Consider the following 15,944-nt stretch of genomic DNA (forward strand, 5'->3'; position numbering starts at 1 on the left):
CTTCCAGTATTCAGTAAAAACGCTCTACTGTTGGCCTCCCAGCAATGCTCAAAAATCAGAGATTCAATACAGTAAAAAAAACTTTATCTTGTGTTTTTTAGTGACAGTACCAATTTGAGATGAAAAAGGAAGGAGAATGACCTCAAAGAACTAGATGGCTAAGTATTAGATAAGAAATATTTTTCTTTTCATAAACAGTTCCTCTGTGTTTTAGGTGGACTGGATTTGCTTTCCATGCTCTTTGCTTTCGTATGGGCTGGTTGGAGGAAGAAGCAAGTAGGGAAGTGTGGCCTTTAGAGTCATAGGAGTTGAATGAATGCAGAAGAGAACAGAGTCCCTGCCCTGGTCATTGTGGATGCGGTGCTGATGAGGCTGGGGTCAGGGCCTTTCCAGATAGCTTTGCTCTCATCTCCCACCACCACGCTGCTCCAGAATCCAAGTGGTAGAATGTTAGGCCTTCTTCCTACTTCATGGGGAGGGAAAGTGAGGTTCTGAGATGTTCAGGGACTTGTGCAAATATGGGATGGGACGCAGAGCCAGGATGGGTCTCCCTCTGGCCTTCATGCTGTATCTTTTGCTGTAGTGGGGCTGGATGAGAGTGTGTGGGTGTATAAATCCTGGAAGAATGGCTGAAAATCTGCGTGTGGGAGCAGTACTGCGTTCCTGAAAGAAAGAATGTTTTAATGTTTTGCCTTGGGAAATATTTTGGTCTGGGGAAGCTAAAAAACCTCAAGATAAGGAAAACTTCAACCTGTAGCTATAACTGCCATACCTCAACTGCCATAAAGATTTGAGGGGTCTTTGGAAGTGTGGTAGCAGATCAAAGCCAGTTGTTAAAATAATAGCCACAACCTTCACCCTTCTTAGACAGGATCCTGGTATTTGAGTTGGATGAAATGCCTTCTCTGTCCATATCAGATTGAAATGTTTGAAAGAGGTTTGGGAATCTCTTTTTAAACTTGAAATTGTTATTTTGTGTTGCTGTCTTTGTAGCTGAGGAAACAGTCCCATCTTAGGTAAGTTCACAGCACCAGCTAGGAAAAGAGTTGGAGCTAGAATTCCTCTCTTGATCCCTTACACCACTATTATTATTTCCATATTAATGTGGTGACTGTTTCATCGATCCCCTCCTTGGTTTTAAGGTACCACGTAGAGGTGAAGGGAAGGTACACAAAGAAATGGGAAACTCCTCAAAGAGCATCCAGTCCAAACGGTGTGAGATAAATGGGAGATCGACTGGTGGTGTCACACAGGGTTGGTGAAGAAGGCTATTAATAAGGTTCCGTGACTTGAATCACACATGTAGGGCATGCCAAGACTTGTCACCGTGTCCTAAAGTAATCCAAAAGTTACTGTTCTGATTTCTTTTTCCATTGTGTTTTCTAACTCACTTTCATTAGCACTTATCAGTATTGTTTTATAACTATCTGTCACCTGATCTGTCTTCTCCACCTGACTGAGTCTATTAAGAGACAGGATGTCTCGTATCCTTAAGCCCCTCAGCACACAGCCGTGGGCCTGGCTCACCCCATGTACTTCGCTTGATGCTATCTTGAATGAATATATGCATCTACATATTTTATATATAAATATATTTTCATATTCAGTAGCTCTGAAGTAGCTACTTGGAGCAGAGACCATTTCCAACCAGAAATGGGGCATTGAGAATTTTCATTGGGAGGCCAAGCCCAGAAAGATTTTCTAAATGAATTGATGTTTAAAAAGCTGCAGCAGGTTATCCCCAGAGGGAGTAGACTGTAATGGTGCTGCCATAGTTAGTTCTCTGGCTGGAAATGAAAGTCTACTATTTATTTTATGAAACCGTACAATACGCAGCATTTGTTAGGCACAGGAAAATAGATATTGTTGTGTCCCTGGGCTTTATGTATGGAGTTCAGTCGGGCAGTGCAAGTCCAGATGCATCTGATAGCTTAAATAATGAGGAGTTCGGGCTGTAATGATGTAAAGCCAGTGTCAGGCACTTACTGGTTTACGTGCATCTCCATATGCACGGTTGCAGCAGTGTGTTAGTGCATTCACTATCGTGGTGAATTGATGTGCACTCCTCGAGACCGGGGGGCCATGGTGCAGGGGTTTATCAGACTCCAATGCCCTTCACATCTCTTGTCTCTAGTGTCCCCGGCCTGTTCATCTGCAGTGGAAAGTCTGTCTTAGCTAGTAGTTGCTTGTGATTTATATGTGCAGGTGACAGAGATACTGCTTTCGAGGGAGGGCAGAGCCTTCAGTCTGTAATGGGAAGCTGGGCTGCCTCTGGAATGTGGCCGTTTGATGCTGATGACGCCTTCACTTCTGTAGCCCACACAGGTGCTGCTCTGTGAGTTCAGACTGGTTAAGATCAAATGTGATGCCTCCGAAGTGTGGCTAGGAGCCCCTGGCACGCCCTCTCTTGCTGTTATTTCCTATAGAAAATTCTTTTTGACAAATGCATTTTTTAGGTGGCAGGCATCTTCTCAAGAATGTATCTTTATGGTGTTTGCCAGGAAATGCCTTGAATTTAAAAATTGTCAGTGTTGGCTACTGGAAAGAGTATGAAATATGGAGTCAGACAAAACCAGATGTAGATTTGAGTCCTATCTGTGCCTTCCCAGCCGTGCAATTTATGCGTGTTCCAGTCATTCAGGCCTCTTATCTGCCCACGAGGAGCCTCCCTTACAAGGTTTCTTGGCACATAGTAAATGCACAGCAAATGCTACTAAAAAGAATTAATGTGTGAACTCTGAATTTTAAACCAAGGAAAAACATTTCTTACCTTGTGAGGTTTCTTACAAGGGTTTTTCATTGTCCTCTGAAGCTTCCAAATACCTTTACCACCTATTTGCCCTGCATATATGAAGAGCTACATTTTCATCACACATTTACTAAATAAGTGGATGTTTTTAGTCTCCAGAATTTTTTTTAAAATTTGAAGCTTGAAAGGCAACTTGTGTGTTTGAATCAAAATACCCTTGTTTAGCAGCTGAGACAGGTATGCCCGCAGCACTTGGAAATCTTATTTCTACAAACTTGCTGGCTGAAAAGCTTGCCGGGCCAGACAGCATTCTGACCCTCTTTCATGGAATAACACTTTTTTGCCTTTATGAGCAAATGTACCTTTAGATTTGGAAGCAAACAATAGTGGGCTGAAGAGTCGACAGGTAGGGAATTCGGACGGTGGGTGTGGAGCCCTCTTTTGAGGTTCTTGGCCATGAGAAGATGGGAAGGAGAGAGCATTGCTAGTTTGCTCTGAAGGTGGGTGATGTCAGTAATGACCTGTTCTTTTCCAAATCATACTTGCGCATTTCTGACTGGCCTCTTAACTGATTTAACACTGTTAAAATTCTCTCTTCTCCTGTCTTTGGTAATGCAACTTTCTACTGGCCCTGGTCCTTCTGCCTATGACTAAGAAGGGTTTATTTCTTTATTTTTTTGAAGATATAAAAGGTATTTATTTTGTTTGAAATTTACATATGTTGAAAGTCACTTTTTTGATGAATAGTTCTGTGAATTACGGTTTATTTCTTTAAATGGTCATCTTTCCCAGGGTCTGTCCTTGCCTTCTTTACTTTATTCTGTACATTTTCTTGAGTAATCTCATTTGCTCTCATGATTTTAACTTCCACACCTGTATGGTGCAGGCACCCAAGTTTATAATTTCTCTTGCCTCATACATGTCTTCCCCTGGATGTCCCTGTAATTCCTATTTCTAATAATGCCGTCGCCTTGGCCTTGGCCGGGAGCCTATGTGATATTCCCTTTCTCTGTCCCTCACTTGGTGCGGCCACATCATAGGTCACCAAATACTATTGATTTTTTGCCTTTAAAACCAGGGTCCTCAACTGTAGCTGCAAGTAAGCATCACCTGTGGAACAGTTCTGTCCCAGAGCTACTGAATCAGCATCTCTTGAGACTTAGGCAAGCATATATTTTGTTTGTTTGTTTGTTTTTTGTTTTTTTGTTTTTTGCGATACGCGGGCCTCTCACTGTTGCGGTCTCCCGCATTGCGGAGCACAGGCCCCGGACGCACAGGCCCAGCGGCCACAGCTCACGGGCCCAGCCGCTCCGCGGCACGCGGGATCCTCCCAGACCGGGGCACAAACCCGCGCCCCCTGCATCGGCAGGCAGACTCTCAACCACTGCGCCACCAGGGAAGCCCTAGGCAAGCATATTTTTATGAAGCTTCCCTGGTAATTCTCATGTTCATCTGGCATTGAAAACAACTCTCAGCAGAATTTGTTCTCCCACGGTTCTGGAGGCCTCACGTCTTGGAATCAAGGTGTCCGCAAGGCCGTGCTGCCTCTGAAGGCCTTGGGGGAGGGTTCTCCTTTGCCTCTTCCCGCTTGTGGTGGCTCCAGGCTTTCCTTGGCCTGTGATCGTCTAACTCCAGTCTCTGCCTCCATCTTCACCTGGTCGTCTCCTCTCTTTCCCTGTGTGTGTCTCCTAAAGGCATTTGTCACTGGATTTAGGGCCCCCAGCAATCCAGGATGATCTCATCTCCAGATCCCTAACTACATCTGCAGAGACTCTTTTTCCAAGTAAGGTCACTTTCACAGGTTCTGGGACATGGACCTGTCTTTCTGAGGGCCACCCACTACGTTCCTCCTCCGGTTAGTATAGTTCTTCCATCTAGTCATCCTGACTCTAATCCGGATGAGCATCTTGCATGGTGCTGCCCTCGTGATTACTTTATATGCAATTATGTTAGTCCTTTGCTTACATCTTACCAACTCCCATTCTTCTTAGGGTAAAAGGCCATGCCCCTTGTCATGGAGTATCAGGGGGTTGTAATCTGGGCCCTGCCCACCTTTTACCCTCTTAGCCCTCTGCGTCTCTCCTCTTGAACTCTACGCTCCCACAGTTCTGAACCACTCCTTGCCTTTGTACATACGATTGCCCTGCATTCCCCATTTAGTCATCTTGTTCAGATTTCAAGAAAGTTCACACTATCTCCTCTGTGAAGGCTTCCGATATGGCTCTTCCCACGTGCTTTGAATGACTGGTGCATCTTGTTGCACAAGTGTTTTATCACGCTTGTTTTTATGTCTTTCTCAGCTTTTAAGTGGAGAGCTCTGAACACGGGTTGGTTGATATTCGTCATTGCAGCTCTAGTACTTGGCATTATAAATATTGAATGAATGACCATGTAGCTTAACCTGATTCGAAACTTTTCTCATCGTGACACCGTTTTCTCCACTCTTACCTTAATTCTTTCCAGCACGATTTTTCACTGGGTGTCATGTAGATGTATTAAGTAAGCAGGCATATTAAGTGGACTGGCATATTTGCTTAACCTGAAATATCTGTGCATCTCTGCTCAGGCAGTTGAAATGAAAATGTTTTTGCATATGTTAAGGTGACATTTCTGGTTTTTGTGTTTTCACCTTTCTATTAGATATGGCTTTGGGGTTGCAAGTAGCAGAAACCAACCTGAGTTAGCTGAAACTAAAAAGAATTTCACCAACAAGGGTCAGAGTACATCTGGGCCAATAGAAGCCCTTAAGGACGCCCTTTCCATCTCTTTGTTGCTTGTCTCTGTTCATCTGCTTCACTCCTCACTTCTCTGCTGCTTCATCACGGAACAGACTGTGACATCCCCACAGCTCCCGTGCTTCCAGCTTGCAGCTCTGGCCACCCACGCAGACTGGCAGTTGTCTCTCGTCCGGCTTTGCGTTTTCCGGGATGAGAATGTCATTGGCCAGCTCGGGCCGGATGTCTGCCTCCAGCTATTCAGCTCCAGGGTGGTGGGAGGATGCTGGCCTGGCCGTTTCATTCAGACATGATGCCGGGGCTCCCCTTCGGTGTTCAGGGCTGGATTCCTGAGAAGGGATGTCATGGTGAGCAGATCTCTTCAAAAGCATCTGCCGTGCTCTTACTAGGATCGATATCCTTGACCAGTAGTATATAGTTGAGAGTAAGATGCAGCGGAGAGCTGGGCAAGTGTGAGGGTCACAACGAACCTTGCCAGATCTTGTACCAATTGCCTCTAGGCCACAGTGGTGAAAATGTCCCTCTAAATTGTTTAGAGCCCTGCCTTTGATTGTTTCGCGTATGTTTTTCTTAATACAGGATGCTCATCTTGGTTTAAGTGACATGGAAATATATTAAGACAAAGTGAGTTTATAATGGTTGTCTACTCATGGTTATGTTCTTTGTAGTAGTGATCACAGATATGTTTAAGAAAACAATGCACATTATTCTGATCTTGCCTCAGAAAAAGGAGAGGAATAAGACTTGAAACAAATTATTTTTGTATTCTAGAGACATTTTCTTGTTGCTGACGTTCCTTTGTGATGGAAATGGAGACATTAAAAACACAGCAGGAATAATTTCTGGTGATAATTTAAATCCATTGTCATACTATAGCTACTGAATTGTAAAACAAACACCACAAACCCCTTGTTCTGACTTTCACTGTTCTCAGTGGGCCTTGTGTCCCCTTTGCCATACTGGCCACCATGATCTCTGGGATTGACGGACAAGTGGCAAAGGCAGGACTTACAGGAGAGGGTGGAGCCACCACACCACAGGCACTGCCCCTGACTTTGGTGCTCCGAGGGAGCCTTGGAGCTGTTATGTTTATCCACACAAATTTGAAACAATTCCCTTCCTTCTTTCGGTTCTCTTCTTGAAAAGAACTTCCGCCAAGAGGGAGTTGGAGAATAGACATGGCAGTGTGGCAGCATGAGAAGCGATCAGAACGTACAGGGACCCTTAATCCAGAGTTAGAAAATACAGGTGAAAACGGAAACCCTCCTGCAATCCTGCATTTCTTTTAAACACTGGTACCGACTTAAGGTATTAATTCAGGAAATCTGCTTAAGGACAGTAGTGTTTTCCAGGTGACTTTTAGAGATATTTGTTAGTTTGTGGACTAAAACTCATCTTTTTTACCTTTGGGCTTTTTAATGGTCAACCTTCTTGTAGAGTCAAACTTTATGTTTAATTTTGCAGGCTAGTTTTTGCTAACCTGACAGTATAGGGTTCAAATAGCAATGGGAATGAAGGTAGAGAATTCCGAACTTTTAAGAATGCAAGTAACTAAATTGGGTCTTACAAATAAAGATCCTACAGACATTAACATGATTTGCGAGTGAGAGATGAGGTTTAATTAGAATGCTAGTTTCTAACTAGTTCATTTAAAAATATTTCTTGAGTGTTTCTCCAGGGCCCATTAGGACGGCGCTTGCTGAGTTGAGCCAGCACTAATACGGCCTCTGCAGAATTTTCATTTGCTTATTTTATACTCGGTCTCTTCTGAAAAGATTTGAAGAGTCTGACTTTATAGAATAGGAAACCTGTAATTACTTTGTACATCACTCAAATTAAGTTTCTGGAAGTGATTTGAATTTCATTATAGCTGAAGTCTGTGAACCGTCTGTTTTGTGTCCCTTTGGTGGGGCGGTTAGTGGGCAAGTCTTTGTGAGCATTCCTGTCTTTTCCCTTAGGCCATCGAACTTTTATTCTTAATGCCTTTAAAATCTACAAATAAATGAACCCTCTCATCTCTGTTTATAGGTACAATGGTGCTTTACCTAATGGAGACAGAGGCCGGAGGAAAAGCAGATTTGCTCTGTACAAGCGGCCGAAGGCTAACGGAGTCAAACCCAGCACGGTCCATGTGATATCCACGCCGCAGGCATCCAAGGTAGGGGCTCCTTGAAACGGAGAGGGCCGGCGGTGACTCATGGTTACTCCTGATCAGCTGCTCTTCCCTTTACGTCTCATTTCTCTGTGGGACAGTTTCTCAACCATTTGAGCTGGATAATCTTTGTTGTGAGGGGCTGTCCTGTGCATTGTATGTTTCGCAGCATCCCTGGCCTCTGCCCACTAGATGCCAGTAGCACCTCAGCCCGCCCACCCCCAACTGCCGCCACCATGGAGACAACCAAAAGTAGCTCCAGGGCTTGCCACATGTCCCCTTCCCTCCCACCCCACCCCTCCGGCCCCTCCCCTCCCTGCCCACCCCTGCCCCTCCTGCCCCTCCCGCCCCTCCCTGCCCCTCCCGTCTGTCCCCCAGTCCTCACCCCATAATGAACCACTGATTTAGGATATAGTGGAATCAGCATATTATCAATTTAGAATAGTTATGGTTGAAAGATAAATGATGTTCTTTATCCTGAAGAGAGTTTTTATGTTAAATTTTGATATAAACCTCACTAAGATTTACTGTTTCCCTTCTGTTACTTAAGGAGTGGGTGTTTTCACATAATCTACATGTACATGGAATTGAATTTGTGTAATTATTAGAAAGATTGGAAGTAAACAGAACTAAGTGCTATAAGAAGTCTGATACATAATCCTCTTGTAAGTTTGAAGTATATAAAATGTTCATTTTTTTATGATTATTTCATTTGTTCTTTGATATATAAGTGGAGGGGAACCCTGAATTTCCATTCTGGCTGATATAGTCTATTAGATTATCTTTTAATTAAATACATTACTTAATGTGTAATATAGTTTTCTTTTTATAAAATAATTATATTTACCTGAGGTATTTCATATGGAGCACTGGCTCTACATGTTTGTTTATCATAGTAGGTTTGGACCATGTGGAATAAATAAGAGACTTGCTTCCCATTTTTTACTGAAAACCCATGGTTCAAAGAGAAATGAACAGCTTCATGGAAGCATATGTGGTATTTATACTCAGTCTTAGCAACAGATCACCTCTGTTAACTTTTTTATAAAAAGTTCCTGTTGTTCTTTCTGAAGCAGTGCCACGGAAAAAGTTTGTGAGAATGTGCCAATTCAGATTGTCTTGTATTAGGGAGGGAATGGTTAGATGAGAAAATATCAAACACCAGGGAAGCAGGAAAGAATAATACATAGTGGCCAAGTTTTAAGCTAGAAAAAGGGAAATAAGGTGCAAGTTTTAGGAAGGAAAGAACACCTGATAGGGTAAACAAAGGAAATCAGCCTTACAAAGATTCTGAGAAAAGGAGGAAGTGAAATGGCCACAGAATCTTGGAAGGTCAAGGAAGTATGAGAAATGTTTTATAGCCCAAAAATATTTGGAGGGGAAGGATACCAAGACAAATGTTTTTAAGCATGTGATGATGCCAAAAATATTCTGATATTATAGACACGGTCTTTATAATTTTGTCTATATGTTGATATTTATCTTTCCTTTCTCTGGCTCTATACCTTTTTACATTTACTTTTTCTTTAATCCAAATTTTATATTAATACAATGGCTTCAGATATTTTAAAAAAAAGTTTATAGAAATCTTCCATTACACAGGCTTCATGTTACAATAGAATATGAACTATATCCTCCACTAGCTACTATTAGAAGATCGTGGCTCTTCCAGACTCATTAGCCACCTCCATCTGCTCCAGTTTTAGCTTTTTCTATTTTACCTTTATACCTAGATTTTATCTGATGTTATTTGGATTATAAGTCTTTTGGAAGCTGTCTGTCTAAATCTGTTTAAAAAAAAATCACTGAGAGTAGTATAGTAGGGACAATTGGGTTTTGGTCTTTTTTTAAAAAATAAATTTATTTGTTTATTTTTGGCTGTGTTGGGTCTTTGCTGCTGCACGCAGGCTTTCTCTAGTTGTAGCCAGCGGGGGCTGCTCTTCGTTGTGGTGCGCGGGCTTCTCATTGTGGTGGCTTCTCTTGTTGCGGAGCACGGGCTCTAGGCGTGCAGGCTTCAGTAGTTGTGGCTCGTGGGCTCTAGAGCACAGGCTTAGTAGCTGTGGTGCACGGGCTTAGTTGCTCTGTGGCATGTGGGATCTTTCCGGACCAGGGCTCAAACCCATGTCCCCTGCACTGGCAGGTGGATTCTTAACCACTGTGCCACCAGGGAAGTCCCAGGTTTTGGTCTTATAACCTGTAAAAAAAAAATACATTCTCAGGGCCTCTGTTTCCTCATTTATAAAATGAGTTAGCTATGGGCAGAAGCCATGTTAAATCAGGAAAGATACTTTGGTTTTAAGCAACAGAAATGATTCTGGCTAAAACAAACAAAGCAAACATGGAGACATTATTAAAGGTTAGGGTAGGCACAGCTCTCAGAATCGGGGGACAATTTGAGTAACCAGGTTTTGTGAGAGAAGAGAACCAGAGTATCCACAGGAGTTAACATAGATATTCTTTCCAGGGTGTTATAAAGTGGCTCCAACTACCTTCAATCACTTTGAAAGGTTTTTAATTTTCAGGAAAGAGAATCTGATAGACCCATACAGGGTCAGTCAACCATGTCCAGGGGAGATGAGTGGACCAGACATATTTATTGTGAGCTGATCACCTACCCCATATCGCCTTTCTCTTATTTATCTTGGTACCTGTATGTTGGGGGCCTTGTGCATAGTATGTCATCCTACCTGAACCTAGCACCTTAGTCACAGATCCCTCCCTCCTCCTGTTCCGCCTCAAACTCCCATCCCCGGACCGTGTTGCCCGTGTTGCCCGACCGCTCCTGCTGCCACCTGCTCTGCTGGCCCCCTAGACAAAGTCTCTTAGGTATTTAACCTTTTCTTCAAATGCTCCTTCTACTACCTCACCTTAACTGAATCCTGGTGTTTCACTAGTATGTTCTTTTTCCATCTTTTCCAGTTCATGGCATTAGAAATGATTTCATTTTGTTTCCATTTCAGGCTCTTCTTTTGTAACCCTACATTATTCATCTAAGCTGTCTCTTCCCCTGCCTCCTGCCCTCACTGACCTATAGATCACCCTTCTGCATATTTTGCTGACTCCATCCCCACCTTAGTCTCTGTGACTCCCCAGGCTGTATTCAGCCGAACATGAGCATCCATGGTGCATGCTGCTGTAACTCTTTCAATTTCAAGGATTGTCACTTCTGTTCCACATTTCCCACAGATACAGTGGACATTATAGCCCATTGTCACTTGTAAGTTACCATAACCTCCAGTTCATTCTACTCGTGTACACATATACTCTCCTTATCAGATTTCATCAGAGCATCCGGCCCTTTAGCCTGTCCTTATTTGCCACGATTGTTAACCCACTTGGCTCTTCCAGTTATGTGTTAACTTCACCCCAGATTCCCTTTCTCACCCTTCTTTGTGCGTCCCTGGCTCTGGGCCCTTCCCAGGCCCTGCCAGATTGTTTTTCTCATCTTCTTTCTCTCACCCTATTTCCCATCAGAAGGCCAGGGTGTGTGGTAGTCCTTGGCAGAGGCTGTTTGACCGGAACCAGCAGTGCTTTCCTGTGAAATTTGTGATTCTGCAGTATTGGTAATGAAAGGGTCATCTTTGATTGGAGTTGTGCAAGGGGGCTCTGGAAGGGTGGCATGGTTACCATCGTTAGAACTGGAGTGCTTGGCCCCTGACTGTGCTTTTTCTTCCCTCTGCCCCACAGTCTGGGGGCAGACCAGGGAGACCCCTCTGCTGATGGCAGTGGCAGCTGGGAAATGGGCCCTCTTAGTCTTCCACGCGTCCCCGTGTCCAAGCTAAGTCAGATGAGGGTGGCAAGTATGTGCCATGGTTGTGTAATTGCTATTTGTGTAATCACGACTTGTGTAATCTTCATCTGTGTGCATATTTGCTCTTGAAATAGTAATACTCAAAGATATTTCTCCCGTTATATAAGGTGTTAAAAGAAAAACCTGAAGCCCTGTTTTACTTTTAGCAGGTCTATTACATAGATATAGGGCATTTAGCAATTTATTCATCCACGTATATTTATCTAGTCCTTTTCTGTGGCCAGCCATCATGCTAGGTACTGGATATACTATAGGGACCAAAACATGTCCACGTGGAGCTAATCGTCGCGTGAGTAGGCAAGCAATAAGTAATCACGTGGATACACATTTATCTGAATATTTTGAAAAGCATGATGCGGAAAAAGAATAAGGCGCTATGAGAAGAGGAGGCACAGAGTTTAGTCTGGGTGGAAGGGGGAGGATCTCTGAGGAAGTGGCCTGTGAGCTGCCAGCTGAAGGGTAAAGAGGAGTTAGCCAGGCAAGCAGGGAGGTCTAGAGCTCTTGGGGTCCTGCTTGGAGAATTTGGATTTTTTCCAAGGAGAAACATTGAAGGGTGTTTTAGCAGAGGGAGTGGCAGAATATGACTGGAATTTAAGTCGATTTATGCTTGTTCATTTACTTTTTAATGATGTGGGGCCACGATTTTGCTCTATTTAACTGATAAACAGTAGATGGTTGTGGTGGGGATGGTGATGGTGCCTGATGAGTAAGTATTTTGCTGGTAACGTGGTTTAAATTTAGCAACATTACTGTGGAAAACTCTTCATCATGGTTTTCCCTTCTTAGATTGTGCTTTATTGAAATCTCCTTTTTTGGGTATTTCTACTTTTAAGAAGTAATTGAATATCACTTTGTTCCAGTTGGCAGTATTTCAGAATGGAAAATATCAGTGGTCTAGGAGTGACAGTTCAGAGAAAAATTGGGGCTATTTAATATGGTTGTTACAACCAGGACTGCTCTTAAGCTGTTCGCACTGGGATGGCTCTACTGCTTGACGAGATATTAAAACTCTTCCTTATCAGTCAGTGAATAATGTAACAGTAACTGGGAGAAGTGGTAAAAACTAATAATACAAGTTTCAGTGTGAACTCATTAGTTCAAGCTAATTTTGCAGACTTTAGTGGGGTCTATTTTTGTAGCACTCACTGTCTGTCTGTCCAGCCTGGCTCTTAGATACAGTGGTGGCATATCTCCACTGCACATTCATTGTGAAGCTGGAGCCTCTGGTCTTGCAAAAAATCATCTGTTTATTATTATCCTCGGTTTTTAAATTGTTACAGCTTTTTTTTTTCTTTTTAACATCTTTATTGGAGTATAATTGCTTTACAATGGTGTGTTACTTTCTGCTGTATAACAAAGTGAATCAGTTATACATATACATATGTCCCCATACCTCTTCCCTCTTGCATCTCCCTCCCTCCCACCCTCCCTATCCCACCCCTCTAGGTGGTCACAAAGCACCAAGTTGATCTCCCTGTGCTATGCGGCTGCTTCCCACTAGCTATCTATTTTACATTTGGTAGTGTATATATGTCCATGCCACTCTCTCACTTTGTTGCAGCTTACGCTTCCCCCTCCCTGTATCCTCAAGTCCATTCTCTACGTCTGCGTCTTTATTCCTGTCCTGCCCCTAGGTTCTTCATGAACTTTTATTTTGTTCTTTAGATTCCATATATATGTGTTCACATACGGTATTTGTTTTTCTCTTTCTGACTTACTTCACTCTGTATGACAGTCTCTAGGTCCATCCACCTCACTACAAATAACTCAGTTTCGTTCCTTTTTATGGCTGAGTAATATTCCATTGTATATATGTGCCACATCTTCTTTATCCATTCATCTGTTGATGGACACTTTGGTTGCTTCCATGTCCTGGCTATTGTAAATAGAGCTGCAGTGAACATTTTGGTGCATGACTCGTTTTGAATAATGGTTTTCTGAGGGTATATGCCCAGTAGTGGGATTGCTGGGTCGTATGGTAGTTCTATTTTTACCTTTTTAAGGAACCTCCATACTGTTCTCCATAGTGGCTGTATCAGTTTACATTCCCACCAACACTGAAAAAGGGTTCCGTTTTCTCTACAACCTCTCCAGCATTTACTGTTTGTAGATTTTTTGATGATGGCCATTCTGACCAGTGTGAGGTGATACCTCATTGTAGTTTTGATTTGTGTTTCTCTAATGATTAGTGATGTTGAGCATCCTTTCATGTGTTTGCTGGCAATCTGTATATCTTCTTTGGAGAAATGTCTATTTAGGTCTTATGCCCATTTTTGGATTGGGTTCTTTGTTTTTTTAATAATAAGCTGCATGAGGTGCTTGGAAATTTTGGAGATTAATCCTTGTCAGTTGCTTCATGTGCAAATATTTTCTCCCACTCGGAGGGTGGTCTTTTCATCTTCTTTATGGTTTCCTTTGTTGTGCAAAAGCTTCTAAGTTTCATTAGCTCCCATTGTTTATTTTTATTTCCATTTCTCTAGGAGGTGGGCCAAAAAGGATCTTGCTGTGATTTATGTCATAGAGTGTTCTGCCTATGTTTTCCTTTAAGAGTTTGATGGTGTCTGGCCTTACATTTAGGTCTTTAATTCATTTTGAGCTTATTTTTGTGTATGGTGTTAGGGAATGTTCTAATTTCATTCTTTACCATGTAGCTGTCCAGTTTTCCCAGTACCACTTATTGAAGAGGCTGTCCTTTCTCCACTGTACATTCCTGCCTCCTTTACGAAAGATAAGGTGACCATATGTACGTGGGTTTATCTCTGGGCTTTCTATGCTGTTCCACTGATCTATATTTCTCTTTCTGTGCCAGTACCATACTGTCTTGATTACTGTAGCTTTGTAGTATAGTCTGAAGTCTGGAAGCCTGTTTCCTACAGCTCCATTTTTCTTTCTCAAGATTGCTTTGGCTATTTGGGGTCTTTTGTGTTTCCATACAAATTGTGAAATTTGTTGTTCTTGTTCTGTGCAAAATGCCAGTGGTAGTTTGATAGGGATTGCATTGAATCTGTAGATTGCTTTGGGTAGTAGAGTCATTTTCACAATGTTGATTCTTCCAGTCCAAGAACATGGTATATCTCTCCATCTATTTCTATCATCTTTAATTTCTTTCATCAGTGTCTTATAACTTTCTGCATACAGGTCTTTTGTCTCCTTAGGTAGGTTTATTCCTAGATATTTTATTCTTTTTGTTGCAATGGTAAATGGGAGTGTTTTCTTGATTTCACTTTCAGATTTTTCATCATTAGTGTATAGGAATGCCAGAGATTTCTGTGCATTAATTTTGTACCCTGCTACTTTACCAAGTTCATTGATTAGCTCTAGTAGTTTTCTGGTAGCATCTTTAGGATTCTCTATGTATAGTATCATGTCATCTGCAAACAGTGACAGCTTTACTTCTTCTTTTCCGATTTGGATTCCTTTTATTTCCTTTTCTTCTCTGATTGCTGTGGCTAAAACTTCCAAAACTATGTTGAGTAATAGTGGTGAGAGTGGGACACCTTGTCTTGTTCCTGATCTTAGTGGATGGTTTCAGTTTTTCACCATTGAGGATGATGTTGGCTGTGGGTTTGTCTTATATGACCTTTATTATGTTGAGGAAAGTTCCCTCTATGCCTACTTTCTGGAGGGTTTTTATGATAAATGGGTGTTGAATTTTGTCGAAAGCATTCTCTGCATCTATTGAGATGATCATATGGTTTTTCTCCTTCAGTTTCTTAATATGGTGTATCACGTTGATTGATTTGCATATATTGAAGAATCCTTGCATTCCTCGGATGAACCCCACTTGATCATAGTGTATGATCCTTTTAATATGCTGTTGGATTCTGTTTGCTAGTATTTTGTTGAGGATTTTTGCATCTATGTTCATCAGTGATATTGGCCTGTAGTTTTCTTTCTTTGTGACATCTTTGTCTGGTTTTGGTATCAGAGTGATGGTGACCTCATAGAATGAGTTTGGGAGTCTTCCTCCATCTGCTATATTTTGGAGGACTTTGAGAAGGATAGGTGTTAGCTCTTCTCTCAATGTCTGATAGAATTCGCCTGTGAAGCCATCTGGTCCTGGGCTTTTGTTTGTTGGAAGATTTTTAATCACAGTTTCAATTTCAGTGCTTGTGATTCGTCTGTTCTTATTTTCTATTTCTTCCTGGTTCAGTCTTGGAAGTTTGTGCATTTCTAGGAATTGGTCCATTTCTTCCAGGTTGTCCATTTTATTGGCATATAGTTGCTTGTAGTAATCTCATGATCCTTTGTATTTCTGCATTGTCAGTTGATACTTCTCCTTTTTCATTTCTAATTCTGTTGATTTGAGTCTTCTCCCTTTTTTTCTTGATAAGTCAGGCTAATGGTTTATCAATTTTGTTTATCTTCTCAAAGAACCAGCTTTTAGTTTTATTGATCTTTGCTATTGTTTCCTTTTTTTATTTTTCATTTATTTCTGATCTGATCTTTATGATTTCTTTCCTTCTGCTAACTTTGGGTTTTTTTTCTTCTTCTTTC

General features: G+C 42.0%; 1 protein-coding gene across 1 annotated transcript in view; it reads left to right on the top strand.

Annotated features, from left to right (window-relative positions):
• The window catches only part of PELI2 (pellino E3 ubiquitin protein ligase family member 2), a 201,569-nt gene that overhangs the window by 45,022 nt on the left and 140,603 nt on the right, over positions 1-15,944 (top strand). Inside the window, exon 2 of the mRNA XM_081227684.1 lies at positions 7,513-7,642. Within this exon, the coding sequence (XP_081083810.1) occupies positions 7,513-7,642 (130 nt within the window). The remainder of the gene's footprint in view (positions 1-7,512; positions 7,643-15,944) is intronic.

The sequence above is a fragment of the Mesoplodon bidens genome (assembly GCF_964165515.1).
Source record: "Mesoplodon bidens genome assembly, chromosome: 3".
In the NCBI taxonomy this organism is placed as follows: domain Eukaryota; kingdom Metazoa; phylum Chordata; class Mammalia; order Artiodactyla; family Ziphiidae; genus Mesoplodon; species Mesoplodon bidens.